We start from the raw sequence: 18,849 nt of genomic DNA, 5'->3' as shown, positions 1-18,849 counted from the left end.
CCCTCACAGTCCAGGAGCCTCAGTGGCAGGAGGTGACCCGGCAATCGGGGGCTTCTCCAAGTAAAACCCCTCTATATTATCAACCATCAACCTTAATGTTTAAAATTGCACACTGATCATCAACATCCTGTTTCTTTAAAATTTCTTCTCTTGACTTCTAGGATCCCACTCTCCTATTCTCTGGCCATTCCTTCTTTTGTGTGTGTGTCAACTAATGTGGTTTATTCATGTATGCTGGGATGGTTAACATTAATATGTATTTTATGCAATTTTCTAATTAATTAAAGGAGAAAAACTATATGAAGCATTTTAATAGATTCAGAAAAAGCACTGAATAAAGCCCAATACTTAAATGTTAAAAAAAGAAATAAAAAAAGGAAGAAAAAACAGTGTGCTGCCTCCACTCTTATTCCAGCCTCCATCCTATTCTGGACCTATAGCTAATGTGTTTAATATAAAAGTCATTAAGATTATCTCACTCCCCTGACAGAATCTGGCCATTCTTTCTCCTTTGTTGAGTCTCTACTTGCCTCTTAATAGAAAACATTCTAACAATTCTGTTCTGGGAACCCTTTTCTCTTCTTGTTTTTCACTCTCCAAGTGATTACTGCACTCTCATAGCTTCCGTTGCCATTTCTATATTCTAGATCAGTGCTGTCCAACAGAACTTTTTGTGATGATGGGAATATTCTATATCTGTGCTATCCAATACGGTAGTCAATAGCTACATATGACTATTGATCATTTGAGATGTAATGCAACTGAGGAACTGAATTTTAATTTTTATTTAAATTTAATTGACTAAATTAGCCACTGGGATTAGAATCACTGAGAAACCTTACTGATAGAGATTCTCATTAGGTCTGAGGCAAGGTCCAAGAATTGATGTTTAACCCAAGCTCCCCCTGGTGATTCTGATGTGTACATGCACAAAAGATTTTTCAGGCTGAGTACTTGGTAGGTGTATAAACGCCTTTAAAAAGATCAGGGGTCAAAAAAATAAAAATAAAAATAAAAAAATTAAAAGATCAGGGGTCCTTTTGAGGTTTGGTTGGTAGAAATTTGAGTAAAGGAGATGAGATCATGTCCTACCCATCCATTTCTCAAACTTCTGAACGAGGAAAGTCCACCTGCATCATTGCTGATATTGCAAATACCAAGAACAGAACACAATTTTAATGAAAGGAATATGTAGGAAGAGACTAGAAGATCAACTCAGGGAATCCAAGTGAGATACAGAATGCCAAAACCCCTGAGGCTAAATGGTGACTTCTGTGAGCAAAGCCTGGGGAAATTTACCTAAATAAGCAGGTCAGAAAACTGTAAAAAGACTTGTTTCAACAAGATAAGTGTTGGACTAGAACCTAGAAAGTGGAGGATGCCACCTCTCTAGGGATTTAGTGAGAGGCAGACCTTTATATGAATTGGAAAGGGTAGAACAGGAAAATGTTGAATGAATTAAAAAGAACGATGAGCAGTGGGGTTTGGAAGAGATTTTTAAAGCTTTAAACCTGCAGTCTCCGGTGTTTACCTATGCCGCCATCTTTGTTGTCTCTCACAATGTGTTTCTAAAACTTTCCTCAACTACATTTGCATGTCTCCTGACAGTAAACTAAGTTGAATGGCATCTGAGTTGCTTCAGGATATTCCTTCTTAAAGTCTTTTTTAAAATCCGCCCCCCCCCCCAATGATGAATGGGCATTGCCTTATTATATATCTCACCTATCACACAGCAAATTATAAACTTTATTGCCAAGAATATTGATGAAAAGTATATTTTAATGCCAGGCCATAATTATAAGTAAAAAGAAAAAAACGCAAAATACAGTGTAGTAGAGTCGGGGGAGGAGGGGAAGCTTTAACTTAGTTTGAATCCAGGCTCTTCTGCTTACTGGGAGATCTTGGGCAAGCTCTTCAAGCTCCTTTTCTCTCACTGTAGAATATATCCATATGGTCTATAAAGTATGACTGTCAGTATTAAATAAGTATAAATTGCTTACAGTGCCTGGCGCATAGTAGGCATTCATGTTCTCTTCTGCCCACAGTGTCCAAGTTTACGACAAATATTTCTGACCGATAATTCAAGATGGAGTAGAATGGACTGGCTCCAATATTCTTAGGGATTAAGGGTGAATTCCTACCATGATGAAAAGCCTGTTTCTCATCTAGACTGATACTGTGTTTGTTCTGAAGTCTAGTAGACCTTATGGAGTCTTATACCTAAATTTTAACAGTGACCATCTCTGAAAAGTGATAGCTAGAAGGCAGAGGGAGGGACTTTCACATTTTGTTTATATAATTATATAGTATTGGAGGCCTGATACACAAAATTCATGCAAGAGTAGGCCTTCCTTCCTCCAGCTGCCAGCACTGGCTTCCCTCTGGCCGCCAGCAGGCACCCGGACCCGGGCTTCCCTCGCAGCCCTGGCTTCATCTGGAAGGTCCTCCTGAAGGACATCCGGTCTAATTAGCATATTACGCTTTTATTATTATAGATGAAAAGTTTTATAGTAAACAGGTATTAAATAAGTTTTTAAATTGAAATTTTGAAAAGAATGGCTACTTCATTCACAAACAATTTAAGGAAGAGTGGAGATCCCAAGGATGAAGTTTTTGAAGGAGAAATTGTTTCCTTTCTTTAACCCTGTGGGAATGACAAGATGGTGGGGGAAAAGGCAGGAGGAGGGATTTTTCTGGTGAGCACCTTCCAGCCAGTCCCCACTGCAAAACTTATTAATATTTTCCATTCTCTTCTGATAAGAAGTTCTGGAGTTCTTTTTTAAAGGTAAGTATCAGTTATGACCCATTTTGTTAGTCTGTAAAACTGCCAAGTGAACCTGAAATGAGGAAATCTCTTTCCTACCATAGGTAGTAGCACTGAGGGTTGTCTGCTGGTGTCTTTACCTGCATGCCAACACTCAATCTACTGACATAATCTGAGAATACAAAGAGGAGTGATGCAGAAATGCAGCAAAATCTCAGCCTATAGCCAAAGGATGGAAAAGAACCATTAAGGTAGATCTAGTACCAGGGCAAGTGAGAGCAGTCAGTGCTGGGGGACCACTCCTCACTGGGAAGGACATCATGGGCAAAGAAGGCCCTAAGAAGTAGAGCAACAAAATGTGAGCACATTTCCCTTGCACAAGCTTGTCAGGAAGAGCACAAGATGTGCCCAGATGCTTCAATCATCTTCTGCCGTAGACCAATTCCAGCATGTCATAATTTCAAGAGTTTCTCCAAAGGTTAGCTGAAGGTCCTCTGACCCCCAATGCCTTTCAAAATTATATCTCGTCTCTGGACTCTTTATTAGTCTCTGGATTCCTATGTCATCTACGCGCAGCCTTTTCCAGATTCCTGAACCCTTCTTGATGCTGGGACAAGAGCCCCGGCATAATCTTCTTGAAAATTTTCTGAAATATGCCCAGAAAGGTGGAAAGCTATGTACTAGAAATATCACCCCATCTTCTCAATCACACAGACACAGAAGGGTTAGAGGATTCTTGGAGTCAGTCCCATGAGAGGTAGGATAATCCAAAACTCTGAAATATGCCCAGAAAGGTGGAAAGCTATGTACTAGAAATATCACCCCATCTTCTCAATCACACAGACACAGAAGGGTTAGAGGATTCTTGGAGTCAGTCCCATGAGAGGTAGGATTACAATCCAAAACTTTTGGGCCCCAATCTCATGTTATTTCCATCCAGCCTGATGATTGAGATAAGTCTATAAATGTGTGCCATGAAAACATTGTGTTCTTACTTTTATAAAATACAAATAGCCCTTTCTCTTCTGGTATTTTAAAATAAATTTATAAGTGGCTTCTTGCTGGCCAACCCACACTCATCACCTGTCCAGATTCTCTTGAAGAGTCTGCCCATTAGCCGGTTTCCAAACTAAAGACCTTCTAGTCTCTCAAATTCCAGAATGCTCACCGGGTTCTAGACTCCCAGAACTCTTGGGTCTGGCATACTTAAGTGGTACCTATTTTCTAACCCACACTTGCAGCTTTGTCCCAGTATTTGTGCCTTGTTGTCTGATATGCTGTTGCCCACTGTCCATACACAAACATCTAAAACCACTCTTCTTTCCCGGCCAGAGTGGCTCAGTGGTTGAGCATGGACCTATGAACCAGGAGGTCACAGTTCGATTCCCAGTCAGGGCACATGCTTGGGATGCAGGCTGGATCCCCAGTAGGGGGCGTGTAGGAGGCAACCTATCAATGATTCTTTCTCATCATTGATGTTTCTATCTCCCTCTCCCTTCCTCTCTGAAATCAATAAAAATATATATTTAAAATAAAATAAAGTAAGACCCCTCTTCTTTCTAAGGGGAACGGAGATAAGGCTTGTGATGAATTCAAATTCCCTTGCTAGGTGGTTTTCCCAGTTGCCAAATGCCTTTCATTCTGTCCCTGAATAAGAAAGTAAGTTGGGCTTAAGACATCTCCCCCTCTCCTCTTGTCAGCTGTAAAGTTAGAATGGAATGGGGTCTGATGGCTATCAGAAATGCACTCAATCACATATATGTCTCAGCTAAAAATAAAAGCCAAATACACGGTTCTTTGTTTTTTACATATATTTACAATATAAATACTAATTTGTTTTCAAAGTACATACTCTTTTAACCATTTGCAAAAGTTATCTAGCATGGGGCAGCAATTTAATGCAAAGCCTCTGTAGTAGTGATTAAGGAAAAATAGAACTGTTTTGAGGATAAGGGATTCTAGGAGGAATATGAATGGGCATGATAATCTGAACTTGCAAAGGGAATGTGCAGCAGCTGAGTCTGCACTACACTGCCAATACAGAATGTTAAAGGACTACCGTGTGAGACAGCAACGTGGAAGGGGTGTTTTAAAAACTGAACCTGGGGGATATAAAAACTACACATGCTTGCATAGTGCGTTAATCTTAAAGAAGCTCAACATTTCATTCTCATTTCATTGTTTTCAGTAACTTAAATGAATAATACTTAAAACACATCACACAAAATTAAAGACTTGTGCATATATTTTAGATTTCAACATTAACGTCAAAAATACATAGTATGATTTTACATAGGATTTGTGCTACATTAGAACACTAGAGACAAACATCACTTGAGTATTAAGGAAAACATTAAATATTAAATAACTGAGAAGTAAAATGTGTAAACACTAATCTAACGGGGGTTTTGCTATTGCAACATGTCCCATGAAGTGGTTTCAACAGTACAAAAAGGCTTAGGACATGAGTGTTTCCAGTCTACATGGAATATGTGGATCTCATTCCAGGAATCCTTTAATGAAAACTGGTCCAGGATAACAGGAGAGGATCCACTCTCCTGGCTGTTAATTTGGTACACTCCGTTCTACGCTAATTTTTACTTTCAAACTGGCGTACTGAGCGAATACTTTAAATTGTCACTTCTTATCAACACCTTGGTGAAAACTGAGGGTTTGTTGGCGATTCAGTGTAAGATTTGAGTTCGTATGCAGCACCGCTATCAACTTCCATTGACTTTCTAGAGAACAGGAGCCGGACATCTCTATGGAGGTAGATCTTTCCAGATTTAGAACTCTGGAACCTAAAAAAAACCACACAAACAAAAGGGTGCATCATTTAGGGAATGAGTCTTTAAAGCAGAACAATACATAGAAAAAACCTGAATAATTAAATTTTAAAGGTAACAAGAATTAGTCTTGCCACGATATCAATAGTAACTTTTTAACAAGATATTGTCTTATATTGCCAAAGCCTGTGCTGCTATTTAAGTGCCTCTCTCTTACTATTCCCTAAACACTGCATAGTCCCCTTTCCCTCATACAATGCCAGAGGTGCCTCCTACTGTAAATCTGGCACATTTACTCCTACCTTTCAGCCCTGACACTACATCCCATGCACCTTTCTCACCTATAGTGGCAAGTTTCAGTTCACATCAGCCAATTATACTACATTTGGGCTTTGCAGCTCAGGCATCTTCTAGCCACACAGATTGATCCATTTCACACAACTTATCCTCCCACAATTTTGAGTACATTCACATTGATTCCATACTTAAAAAGTCTTCAGATAAAATAATCAAGTTTTGAGGACAATCATAGGATGAGAAAGGACTGCTACCATTAGTAGTGGCTACCTAAATAAAGCCTAATCATTAAAAATCATTTAAAAAGTTATCAGTGAAATGAAAATGGTTACCAAAACTGCATATGGAACAGTTTCTATCCCCTGCTAATTAATATTTATAGCATAACACAAGGCACTGGAATCTTTAATCATATAAACTTATCTGGCAGATAGTCAAACGCAGCTTTTAGTGCTAACTTCTCTGGTTTTCCCTTTGAGAATAGTAGAAATACTCTCTGGATTTGTGGTTTTATTCCTAAATTAGCAGAATAACCTGGCGGTCAGCAATGTATTTTAAAGCAGACCTCTTTGACCGTCTTACTCTTTTCCTCTCTGTGAAAGTTTTCATTATTTCAGTCTGAAGGAGAACATGGTGAGCTTTGGGAACTATATCACACTTTGCAAAGAGGTTTCTTTACAGCATTTAAAGTATCTAATCATTATGTAGGGATTATAAAAGCTGGGGTAGTTGAATTTTATTTTAGTAAATGTTGGTATGGTTGTTAACACTTCAAGAGAAATGGTCTCAAATGGAAGTTTAAAGAGAGTTGACTCTTTCCCTAGAATGGGCTGGGAGCTATTCGTATAGTCTGCTATTTTATACCATTTCTCTTTTTAAAAGTCTTCCAAGTCTGTTCTGGTATGTTTTTCATTCCCACAATTTGCACAACATTTCCCATGAAGCTCAGGTCAGGGCGTGTCAGGTGGGGTTTAAACACATTGTGCTGGTTTAACATCTCCTTAGATTGCGTGGAACACCAGGCAGAAGACCCCAAGATAAGAGTACCAATTAAGCAGTGTTATGGGGGGTAGGGGGTGACCAATTAACTTAACAGACATTTTCAAGTGTGGGACTTAAGTGTACAGCTGACTCCTTATTCACACTAGCTCACCACAAGGCAAATTTATTGAAAGATAGTGAGTGGTCACCATCAGTAACATATTAGAGAGGTTCTCTGCCTGGGCCCTGGACGAAAGATGCCTTCTCCTGATGAATAGGGCTCTTGGAATAAAAAGTTAAACTAAGATGAATTTCTGTCACTGATATGATTGAGGACTTGGTATGAATGGCATCAGAAAATAACAGGAATAAAGTTACAGGCAGAAGGCTATTGAGCTCTCTCCTAACCAATAGACTTGCTCATTAATCCTGAGAGCTATACTAGGATTTCAGGTCTGAAAGCCTTACTCTAGGATGCTGGCAACCTGGACCTCAAGGGCAAACAGTGCTTTCTCACAAACTCTAGCTGTGAGAGGAAAATATATTTCTAATGGAATCACTAGAATATAAGTTCAATGAGAACAGAGATTTGTCACAACTGTTTCCAGTGCCTAGAAGCATGCCTAGCACATATTCATGGAATGAATGAATGAAGGTTAAGAACTTCCCTGTTGAATACAACAGCCACTAGCCACATGTGGCTAACTGCACACTTGAAATAGGGCTAGTGTAAACTGCATTGTGCTGTTAGTGTTAATACATACTTGATTTTAAGTATTCAGTATAAATGAAGAATGTAAATACTTTATTATTATTTATATTTATAATAATAAATAATAGAGAATATAAAATATCTCAGTCATAATACTTACTGGGTATACTGATTACTCAAATTATAATATTTGGATATATTGGGTTAAATGAAATATATTAATCTTTCCTTTTTCTTAACTTTTTTAATGTAGCTACTAGAAAATATATAACTGCATATATGGCTCATTATAACTCTACTAGAGTCCCGGTGCACTGGTGGGATCCCTTGGCCTGGCCTGTGGGGATCGGGCTGAAACTGGCTCTCTAACATCCCCCGAGGGGTCCCGGATTGCAAGAGGGAGCAGGCCAGGCCTAGGGACCCCACCGGTGCACGACTGGGCAGGGGAGGGATTGTGGGAGGGCTCCAGGGTGCGTCCGGCTAGTCTCACCCAGTCCTGATCAGCCAGACTCCAGCAGCAAGCTAACCTACCAGTTGGAGCGTCTGCTCCCTGGTGATCAGTGCACGTCATAGCCACCGGTCAAATGGTCGAACGGTTGGACACTTAGCATATTAGGCTTTTATTATATAGGATTGGACAGTGTTGGTTTAGAAAATGTGTCTCACTGTCCCAGATTTATCAGCATTTGTTTTGATATAAAATATTTTGCATACAGCTAGAAATGAAAACTCCTCCGATTCAGGAAGTAATAATGACTGCAAGAAGATGTGCCATGTGTTTTCTGCATTCTGGCATATCATCAAAGTTTGCAAGTTAAGCAAATCCCAAGGGGCACTGGTCTAATTAGAGTGACAGTTTTTAAAATAAACTAAAAATTTCAGAGTTGTTCTTCTAAAGTAACATTTTTATTTTCATTTTAAATATTACCTCAGATGTATGAGGTAGCGTAATAACCGTTCTTCTGTATGACGGATGTTCTCTTTATTAACACTTCTCTTCATTTCTTGTTTAACTGGTACAGAAAAAGTCCTTTGTCGTAGGAATGTCTGATGATTGGCTGGCATATCTCGTAAGTCATATATCACAACAAACATCTTCACCACAGTCTTATTGGGATTAAATAAGGTCTGAAGAAACAATATAGAAATTCTTTTTTAAAAACAGTGATTTGTTGATTTGACTCAAAATGGTTATGCCAATAATAAAAAAGATTTTAAATAATAAATTAATGCCAGTGAATATAATTCGGTTTTGGAGACTAAAGCTAATAAAATTTTAGAAGTTTATGAACTGATATTCAATATTTTTAAAAAATGGTTCAATTTATATTATTTCACAATAATATAAAATACTAAAGCAAATAAAAAATTTTAGTCACAAATTTTGTATTAATAGACAATACATAACTTTTACTCCTTATTCAAATTTTAATAAATTACTCCACTAGATTATGCAAAATATATCCTCAATTAATTAAAATAATCCAGTTCATTTATTTCAAACATTAGTTTCATTACAGTGTACCAACTGCAAATTTCTCAAAATACAATTTTAATTTTCCTCCTATTTTCATAGTGAATAAATAGAATTTTTTAAAAAAATAAAAGCTTGATAAAGGTAGACATTTTGGTGTTTTAGGTACATATAGTTATTATAAAATTTAAATCATGTTCTCAAAAAAGAGACTTTTTCTTATTTGAAATGCTTCCAAATTTAGAGAATAAAGTTCATTATTATTAGTTATCAAGTAAGCTAAATAAAACTTCATGTTCTCATAGTTGGATTCATTTAAAAAACTGCAGTAACACTTTTTAAAATCATCAATATCATAAATAGACCAAAATATGTATCCTTGGTGAAGACTGAATTAAATTCAATTGACACTTGACTATGAATAATCAAAGGAATATTATTTTTTAAAATGCTGATTTATAAACAAAATCCCAAGCTGCTGATCTGACTTTAACCAAATTACCAACACATCAGTAGGTAACTTGGTGCCCATGCTTTCTGAAGCTCATCCGTGGCACTGGACATCACTCACTGAATCAAAATGAGAAATATATCAATATTATGATCCAATTTTTAAAAATCTAGTGAGTCTTAAGATTTAAGGCGAATACATTCAACAAACCACACAACTAGCAAGCCAGGAGTTCAAACCATGTTTATATATAATCAAACTATGTAAGAAATTAAAGATATACCTAAATTTCATATCTAAAGTTAACCATTAAAGTTGGCAGTCCTCAAACAAGAGGTGACTGTGCTGCCTTTGTGTTTATGCCTCATTATTATGACAACTGACAGCTAGCTTTCCAGTGACTCACACTTGCATATGCTCTACACAGCCAGAGGCAAGAGAACAGAGTATCATTCTTTTAGTTCAAGATTTCCATTCAACATAAATATTTTACTTTAATATGCAGTGATGCTTCCTCAATATTGCAATATCTACACACACATACATATTGCATAGTCCTGTTTAATTCCTGTGTGATATGCAATAAACAAAGGTATAGACTCCTTGGCTGTAGTGGAACAAGGGTGATGAGTAAAAATGGTCTGGTGAGCACCAATCCCACCAAAGCCAAAGGTCACAAAAAGGCTTGTTGAATTACACCAGATCCTAAGCATGAGGAACTCACTAGACTAGTGATGGCGAACCTATGACACGTGTGTCAGAGGTGACACGCGAACTCATTTTTTTGGTTGATTTTTCTTTGTTAAATGGCATTTAAATATACAAAATAAATATCAAAAATATAAATCTTTGTTTTACTATGGTTGCAAATATCAAAAAATTTCTATATGTGACACGGCACCAGAGTTAAGTTAGGGTTTTTCAAAATGCTGACACGCCGAGCTCAAAAGGTTCGCCATCACTGCACTAGACTCTTTTTTTTTTCCTGTCAGTTAATTTGCATATCTCCCTGATTAGCCAATGGGAAGGGTAGCGGTCGTACGCCAATTACCATGTTTCTCTTTTATTAGTGTAGATAATTGACAAATATCAAAGAGACTCTTTTTGGTCTGCAAGGGCCAACTCTGTAATAAATAGACTCCGGGGCTTTCAAGATGATCTTGGGTCTGACTTGGAGATGCACTCAGTGGCAGGGTGGCCTTGACATCGAATTATCTAATTACTCTTACGAGAACCTCAGACCAAGGATGCGGAAGGACTGCTCTGGGCCGGAACAGTTCTCCTGGACCCAAACTAGATCAACACCTAGACCGAAAGGAAACATGCCTTCTCTGCCCTGACATCTGCCGGACTACATTCTCATTAGATCAATGTAGGAATTATTACCCTAGGGATATGTAATTTTGTTCCCTAAGTTTTCCTGGGGTCTGATATTTGGGGTCTCCTTTTGAATAGGTTGATCTCAATCTGGCTTACTATTTTAAACAGAAGGCACTGGTAATGCTAGGTTCTGATTATATTAGAATAGCCCTATTTAAGTTATGTGAGCTGTCGTATACTATTTTTTTTTTAATGCATTCACCTTGATTAGCTTATTAATGCTTTCCTTTTATGGAGGTCCCCAAATGGTCATTCCTGGGGCAGAGCAGGGAAACTCCAAACAAAGCTGCAGCCCACTGTTACTTACCAAAGTCGTTGCAGCAGCAGTAGCAGGAGAAAGGGCTAAGTTCTATATGTATGTGAGAGAATGATTATTGCAATTGTAGGCTATAAAACACATACCACTTGTATTGTTCCTGAAGGAGGTACTCGATAACCCCTTTTACCAAGGGACTCTAAAGTAATCACACCCTTGAAATAAAAGAAGACAAATTGAGTACAAACTGATGCATATGTATACAAAAGACTAAAATAATAATAAATGTAATTACTAAAATTTCAGAATTCTATTTGTATGGAAAAAAATTCACATTGCATTAACAGATAATTCTATAGTATGAAATAGTTAGAGTACCACTGGTATGAAAACAATTTACTGTTCTTCTTGGAGATGTTGCAACAAATAATAGGTAACATCAAATATATAATAAACTAGAGGTCCAGTGCACCAAATTCGTGCATGGGTACAGTCCCTAGGCCTGGCCTGTGATCAGGGCCATCTTCCCCGGCTTCCCACAGCCAGCCCCGCCCCCTGCCACCACCCACCCCCAGTTCCCCATTCGCCATTGGGTGATAAGTGCCTAATGGCTGGGGAAAGGGACCAAGAGGTCAGCTGTTCCCACCCAATCACCAGCCCTGCCTCCACCCTCTGTGTGTGGGGCCACCGGTGGGGTGGGGGCCTTGGCCTGGCATCGCCCATGTCCCCCGCCACTCAACCCTGGATCCCCGTTCGCCATCAGGTGATTAGAGCCTGCCAGCTGGGGAAAGGGACTGAGGGGTGGTCAGTGCGCCTCATAGTGACTGGTCCAGCGGTCGTTCTGGTCATTCTGCTGTTAGGGTCAATTTGCATATTACCCTTTTACTATATAGGATAACAAATATACCAAGTAAATAACAATTATATAACACCATACTGTTTGACATTTCTATTAAGATATAGGATACAAAAGTAAGAAGTTCGTTAACTAAAAAGGATAAAGGGAGGGGTTATAGGATTATCCCCTTGTATCAGGGAGGGAAATGAAGCAAAATAATTTATTGATCTTTGGACATATAAAAAGTCAGGAATATGGAAGGATCTAAGTCTTGGCCAAAAATGCACTCAGTTCTTTAGTCATATGGATTAGAGACAGACCAGCATTATCATTATCACCTGTGAACTTGTTAGAAATGCAGAATTATTGGCTTCTCCCTAGACCTAGACCAGTGATGGCGAACCTTTTGAACTCGGCGTGTCAGCATTTTGAAAAACCCTAACTTAACTCTGGTGCCGTGTCACATATAGAAATTTTTTGATATTTGCAACCATAGTAAAACAAAGATTTATATTTTTGATATTTATTTTGTATATTTAAATGCCATTTAACAAAGAAAAATCAACCAAAAAAAAGGGTCCGCGTGTCACCTCTGACACGTGTGTCAGAGGTTTGCCATCACTGACCTAGACCTACCAAATCAACTCTGCATTTTAACCAGATTTCCCAGATGATATCATGCACACATTCATGTATGAAAAGCACTGCTGTGCTATATAATGAAGTTTCCTGAGAAGGATGTTCTAATCATTGCAGCAGTCCTCAAATGGGAAAGAAGTACCAATTAATACAAGGGAAGGTCTGATTGAATGTGTGAAAATGTCCAAATAACCAGGATAACCAAATGACAGGCAGTGATTGTGATACTTAATTCTCAGATGGTTTTATGAGAAGAATGCTGATTCATTTGTTTTCACTGGGCTAACAGTTTTGAGTAGTTAAGTAGAATAATTGCATCCTCTCCATTTTATATCCTGTCTTTTTATGTTGTGCACGCCAAAATACGCCAATCTTATCTAAAACTAAGTATAAAACAGGACTGTCCCATCAGGCAACATCCGTGTGTTAGAAAGACAGGCCAAGGTGGAGGGGAGGGGAGAGTAAAAAGGAGTGGACAAGGTGAAAGGAAAAAACAGACTTCAATATGGAAATATCACAACTCTAAGTGAACAGCACTTGACATCAGACTGTTAAATTAACGTGTTAATATTGGGAAATGTTCGTGAAAATGGGCACTGAGAAGAAACGTGGCTCTTGACAAATGTGATTTATATATGGCCATTTGAAACATGAAAACAAGAGTATCAACAAACTGTGTCCCTAACCAAAACAGCAATGAAGCTTTAAACATGTTCTCTCTTACAATCTGCTCTATATGAAAAATGCTATAGCATCTTCTTCCTAGTTCTAGGGGAAAAGGGTAAAAAATATATAAATACTAGCCACCTTTACAATCACATTGCTACAGGTAATACATGACTGTTCTTCCGTGCCACCCTACGTTCAATAAGTAAAGGGAAACTGGTAACTCAAAAACTACTATCAAGCCTATATTTATTTCCTTTAATACAATTATAATAGCTTTCAGAACATGATAACAGTAACAAAATTAATTTATAACGAAATAATATAGATTATTTTTTCATTTTGAGAGTAAGTTTATTAAAGCTGGGGGACAGTGAAACAAGGAAGGGCTTAGAATAGAAGAAGCAGCAAAGAGGACCTTGGAGACAGGTTCAGGGGGTTAGCCTGAGACGAGCAGTCGTTGCCCATTGCTCCCCTGGTTCCAAGTCTTGTAGGAACCCTTGGAGTTTAGGAGATACATGCCTAAGAGGAAAGAATGGGGGAAGGGAAAGGCACAGGCATGCTTCCGGGAGGGAGAAGCATGTCAAGAAAATAGAATTAAAAAAAAACACACAAAACCTTCAGGTTTAAAGCAACACTTTATGATTTCTTTTCTTTTTTTAACAAGATTTTTTAGTGATTTTTTTTTTTTGAGGCAGAGGGAGAGGGAGAGAGAGAGAAACATTGATAGGCTTCCTCCTGCACTCCCCCCACCAGAGATCCAGCCACAACCAGGGGCTGTGCCCTGACTGCGAATTGAATGGCAACCTTTTGGTGCATAGGATGATGCCCAACCAACTGAGCCACACTGGCCAGGGCAACACTTTACAATTTCTAAGCCAGTATGGCGTTGGGAAATTAGGAATTAGAAAGAAATGGAGAAATTATTTGGAATTCTATTATTATTAAAGTTATTATTTAATTGGTCAGCATATCAATATTTCTATGAAGAAAAAGTTGCTGTACTTCTGGCATTTTAGGATGGAATAGAAAGGTTAAGATAAATGATCTAGGTCAAATCTTATACAAAAACTTATTCTCAAATTATTGTTTAATAGAAAATATACAAATCTAAGTAAAACAGAAAGAAGTTTATCTTAATTTGGTTACTTACAAATAGGAGAAAATAACATATGACCCTGTTAATATGATATAATACAAAGAATTTGGTACTGGCACACCTGCTCTAGAACTTTCTGCTTGGTTCCACTAAGCAATAGTTTCTAAACTGTGAAAAGTTGTAATATTATACAACACTCGAAGAACATTTTTACCACTGACACCCAATTGGAGAGAGATATTACATAGCTTTGAGTTAATTTTTAAGGAATTATTTAATGAAAAGTCCAGTACCACTTCTATACTGTAAAGGCAGAAATTTCTGGGCCAAACATTTATCTTTGTGACTCATTTGTGTAATTTGTAATGTGAGGTCCCAAGGTTATTATTAGAGTAACAAATAGGAGTTTGGTGTCTCAACTCTGCTGATCTGTTATATATATTATCTTATCAAAACATAATCAGTACTTTGAAAACAGATGGAATTACCAATTCCCTGAAGAACAATAATTTTATTAATTTATAGTAGGAAAGATCTGTGGTCTAAGATTTGGACTGCATCATTTGCTGCAAAGGGAACCCATTTCTAATGAGTAATCTGACAAAAGAATTACACAATGGAAAGTTTATTGAAGAATATTATCAGAAAAAAGTAAATCAGAATTCTTTAAGAATAGACTAACTCAATAACCTGATTTAAACTCTCAAAATCTGTAATCATTTGTGTGTACTTTTTACAGACAGAAATCTCTTAATCCTTTATCTCTTAATCCTTCATTTTTTAGATGTCAACCAAGGCCAAGGATTAATGCTGTTGTGCTTTTTTAAAGCATAGTTCAAATGACCTCTTGCTCATGAATTTCACTCAAATATATTTATTTGAGCTAATGTTTAGCCAATTCACTCTTTTATCTTATTCCTCAGCCATCCTAATGGTTATCAGGACTCTGTGCCCCAATGACAGATTACAGTATTTTAGACCTTATCTTTCAATTCTCTGTCACTATGTGTCAGTAGAATATGCTAAACCGAAGAGACTTCTTGATGTCCTGGTAAAGCAAAATGGACATTGTCACAATTATATTATAATATTGTAAGCATACTGGTATGATGCACTTTTATCCTAATATTGACCTTATCTCAATGGCACTTTCCATTATATTAATTATCCCAAATTATGAGTTATTTTTTCAAAATTATACTGGAAAAGTGGATACCTGTTTCCATAGTAAATGACTAACAGGTGGCTTATGGGATAACGGGTAGGTTTGTCAAGGAGTGGGCCTCATTTTTCATAATAACCAATGTTATGCATCATTATGGTTATGATCCGCAAGCGTAAATATTATTGGAAAAGGAAAACTGAATAAATGGGCAGACAACAGTATGCTTTTTCTATTGAAGTATGAAACGTGGATCAGGATCTTGACTAAAATTTTCACACTTAGACTGGAATAAGGCTTCATTGAGCCAATAGTGAGTAGGCTATATTTAGGTTCCTAAAAAAAAGTAAAACTTCCCTTCCTCTGTTGTTTCTTGATTATGTAGAATTCCCTTTTCACAACGTTATTAATAACAAAAGACACTGTTATTAATGTCCTTGAAAATCTAAAAGATGGGGGAGAGGAAGCAATGGAGCCAGGTGGTAGCGCATTTGAGGGGCAAGACCAGAGCTGTATATTTCTATGCCTGTGGCAATATATATATTTCTCAAAGGAAGACCAAAACCCAGCTCTGATTCCGTATTTGACACCATCTCTGTAAACTTGTATGGACTTCCATTGCTTCTCGCTCTCTGTGTTTTGGAAAATGGCTGATACTAATTATACTCCAGGACTTGGTATCATTTCTGCAGTTGAAGGCTTAATTTATGCTCAATCCACTGGAATAAAAAATGGAAAAGATGAAATCACAGGACTGGAAGGCTCAATACTCTACTCTAATTCCCCTGAGCTATCTTACTCTCCAGTAAAACATTAGCAGTCAGTCAGAATAACTAATATTCTAAAGGACCTTATGATTAGAATAAAATGGTCCAAAGACAAACCAAACAGGACAAAGTGGGTAAAAGGGCTTTGCAGAAGCCTTAGGTTACCGTGCCTTTCCCTAAAGTCTACTGAGATGAGGATCACATGTAAAGGCAACCCTTGTGGGAGCAGTGAGCACAGTAAGCACTTGAGAATTTGTGTGAACTCAGCAAGACATGGAATGATAGTGTCACTAATCAAATTTTTATCTTTTTTTTCAAATCACACAGAAACAAGTAAAATGTCAGCACCACTGTCAAATGCAAAAGAAGATATCTATTATTGGAGTTAGCTCAGAAAGAAGCTGTGAGGTAATATGTTGGTTGATATATTAATTAGTCTCTATTCAGCCTTCAATTTTCTCTTAGGAAATACTTTATATTTTCAACCATTGCACCAAAGCAGTCCTCAATCTCTTTAAACTTAAAGATATCTGTCATTAAGTTGGTAAATTTTAGCAGAAAAAGGCAGTTTAAAAAATACTTGCCATGTAAGGAGAGGGAGCATTGTCATCGGAGACACTGTAGAATGACACTTCTACCGGAAGCAGCAAATGTGTGGGGCAGAAAACACCGCTGGCCCCTACCTCGGCCGTAAAACCGTCAAGAATGCCGAGAGGATCTAAGCGATAGTTCAAGACGGATTCCTAGAAGACAAAATAATTCTTAAGATATAAATTTTAAAGGTTAACACAACACATTCATTTTGCCTTCTATTTAAAGAAATACATTACTATGCCTTCTGGCACGAGAAAAGTGGTTGCTACCATTGCCATGTCCTCATTTCTAATGTTCACCTGACCTGAAATTAACCCCTCTCCCATCGATCTTCTACCATGCTATCAAGTTTGCCTCCTCTCACTATTCCAACCCATGCTGAACTATCCTTGAATTTCACTGTTAGACCTAATTGTTCAAAGTTATTCTTATTTCTGTAAATAAACAAATCAAAACTCTACCAGAGTAGGTATGATATCAGAAATTTTGTTAATCCTCACAGAGCCCCTCTCCCTCCTTTCCTCTCTCTCTAAAAACAACAAAACCTACAGTACAAAAGCACTATACACACACTAGAATGGCTAAAATAAAAAGACTGACCATTGAAATACCGTATGATTTCACTTACATGTGGAATCTAAAGAACAAAATTAATGAACAAACAAAATAAATAGACTCATAGATACAGAGAACAGACTGATAGTTGCCAGAGGAGAGGGGAGTTGGGGGATGGATGGAAAAGGTGAAGGGATTAAGAAGTACAAATGGGTAGTTACAAAAGAGTCATGGGCAGGTAATAGACAGCCTAGGAAATGTAGTCAATAACATTGTAATAACCATGTATGGTGTCAGGTGGGTACTGGAAATATTGGGAGGAACACTTTGTAAAGAATGTGACTGTCTAAGCCAGTGATGGCGAACCTTTTGAGCTCGGCGTGTCAGCATTTTGAAAAACCCTAACTTAACTCTGGTGCCGTGTCACATATAGAAATTTTTTGATATTTGCAACCATAGTAAAACAAAGACTTATATTTTTGGTATTTATTTTATATATTTAAATGCCATGTAAAAAAGAAAAATCAACCAAAAAAATGAGTTCTCGTGTCACTTCTGACACGCGTGTCATAGGTTCGCCATCACTGGTCTAAGCACTATGCTGTGCACCTGCAACTAAGACAGAATAATATTGAATGTGAACTGTAATTGAAAAATAAAGTAAAAGGATATAAGAGAATTTCATGGAATGCAAATGTAGAACATACAGTTTGGCCTTAAGGAAACTCATTTAAACACAGCCTTGGATGTTTAAAAAACAGCAATAACAAAAAAAACCTGACCATTGCAAACATTGGCAAGGATGTGGAGGAACTAGAATTGTCATACATTGCTGGTGGGAATTAAAAATGGTATAGCTACTTTGGAAAACAGTTTGGCAGTTTCTTTAAAAGTTAAACATACACCTACCATACTATCCAGACATTCCATTCCTAGGTAGTTACCCAAGCAAAATGAAAATTTATGTTAGCACAGAAATATGAATATTCACAGCAGCTTTATCTGTAATAGCCGAAACTGGAAATGGCCCAGATGTCTACAATTAGGTGAATCAATAAACATACTGTGCTATATCATATAATAGCAATAAAAAGGAATCAACTCTTGATACACAGGACAATATGGATAACTAATAATGGTCAGTAAAAGAAACCCCTGACCACCACCACCCTCAAAAGTGAATGCTGAATGAATCTACTTATATAAAATTATAGAAAATGCAAGCTTTTTACAGTGATAGAAATGCCTGGGATTCCCTCATGTAGAAAAAAAACCACCCATTTCTAATGGTTGTCAGTATTGTGCTGGACTGAACTGATGGAAGAGATTCACAGGACAGATGAGTGGAATGGATAAGACAAGGTTTTTGGACTCGAAAACTTTTTATTTTATTTTATTAATTAATATATTTATTTTGGAGTAGAAAAC

The 18,849-nt window shown here is 37.4% G+C and overlaps 1 protein-coding gene across 10 annotated transcripts in view; it reads right to left on the bottom strand.

The window, feature by feature from the left end:
* Positions 1 to 4,564: 4,564 nt before the first annotated feature.
* FAM214A (family with sequence similarity 214, member A) overlaps positions 4,565 to 18,849 on the bottom strand; it is a 93,408-nt gene continuing 79,123 nt past the window's right edge. For 5 of the 10 annotated variants that reach the window (XM_014537784.1, XM_005863912.2, XM_005863911.2 and 2 more), the window contains 4 exons: positions 16,857 to 17,015; positions 11,248 to 11,316; positions 8,469 to 8,668; positions 4,987 to 5,565 (listed from right to left, as the gene is read on the bottom strand). In XM_014537784.1, coding sequence (XP_014393270.1) covers positions 5,412 to 5,565; positions 8,469 to 8,668; positions 11,248 to 11,316; positions 16,857 to 17,015 — 582 coding nt within the window. In that variant the 3' untranslated portion in view covers positions 4,987 to 5,411. Of the gene's footprint in view, positions 5,566 to 8,468; positions 8,669 to 11,152; positions 11,317 to 13,576; positions 13,767 to 16,856; positions 17,016 to 18,849 lie in introns of those variants that run through there. The other 5 variants (XM_005863910.2, XM_005863913.2, XR_001361631.1 and 2 more) reach the window with 5 other exon arrangements.

Source organism: Myotis brandtii, unplaced genomic scaffold, assembly GCF_000412655.1.
Source record: "Myotis brandtii unplaced genomic scaffold, ASM41265v1 scaffold182, whole genome shotgun sequence".
Classification (NCBI taxonomy): Eukaryota; Metazoa; Chordata; class Mammalia; order Chiroptera; family Vespertilionidae; genus Myotis; species Myotis brandtii.
This window is presented reverse-complemented; position numbering and strand designations above follow the sequence as displayed.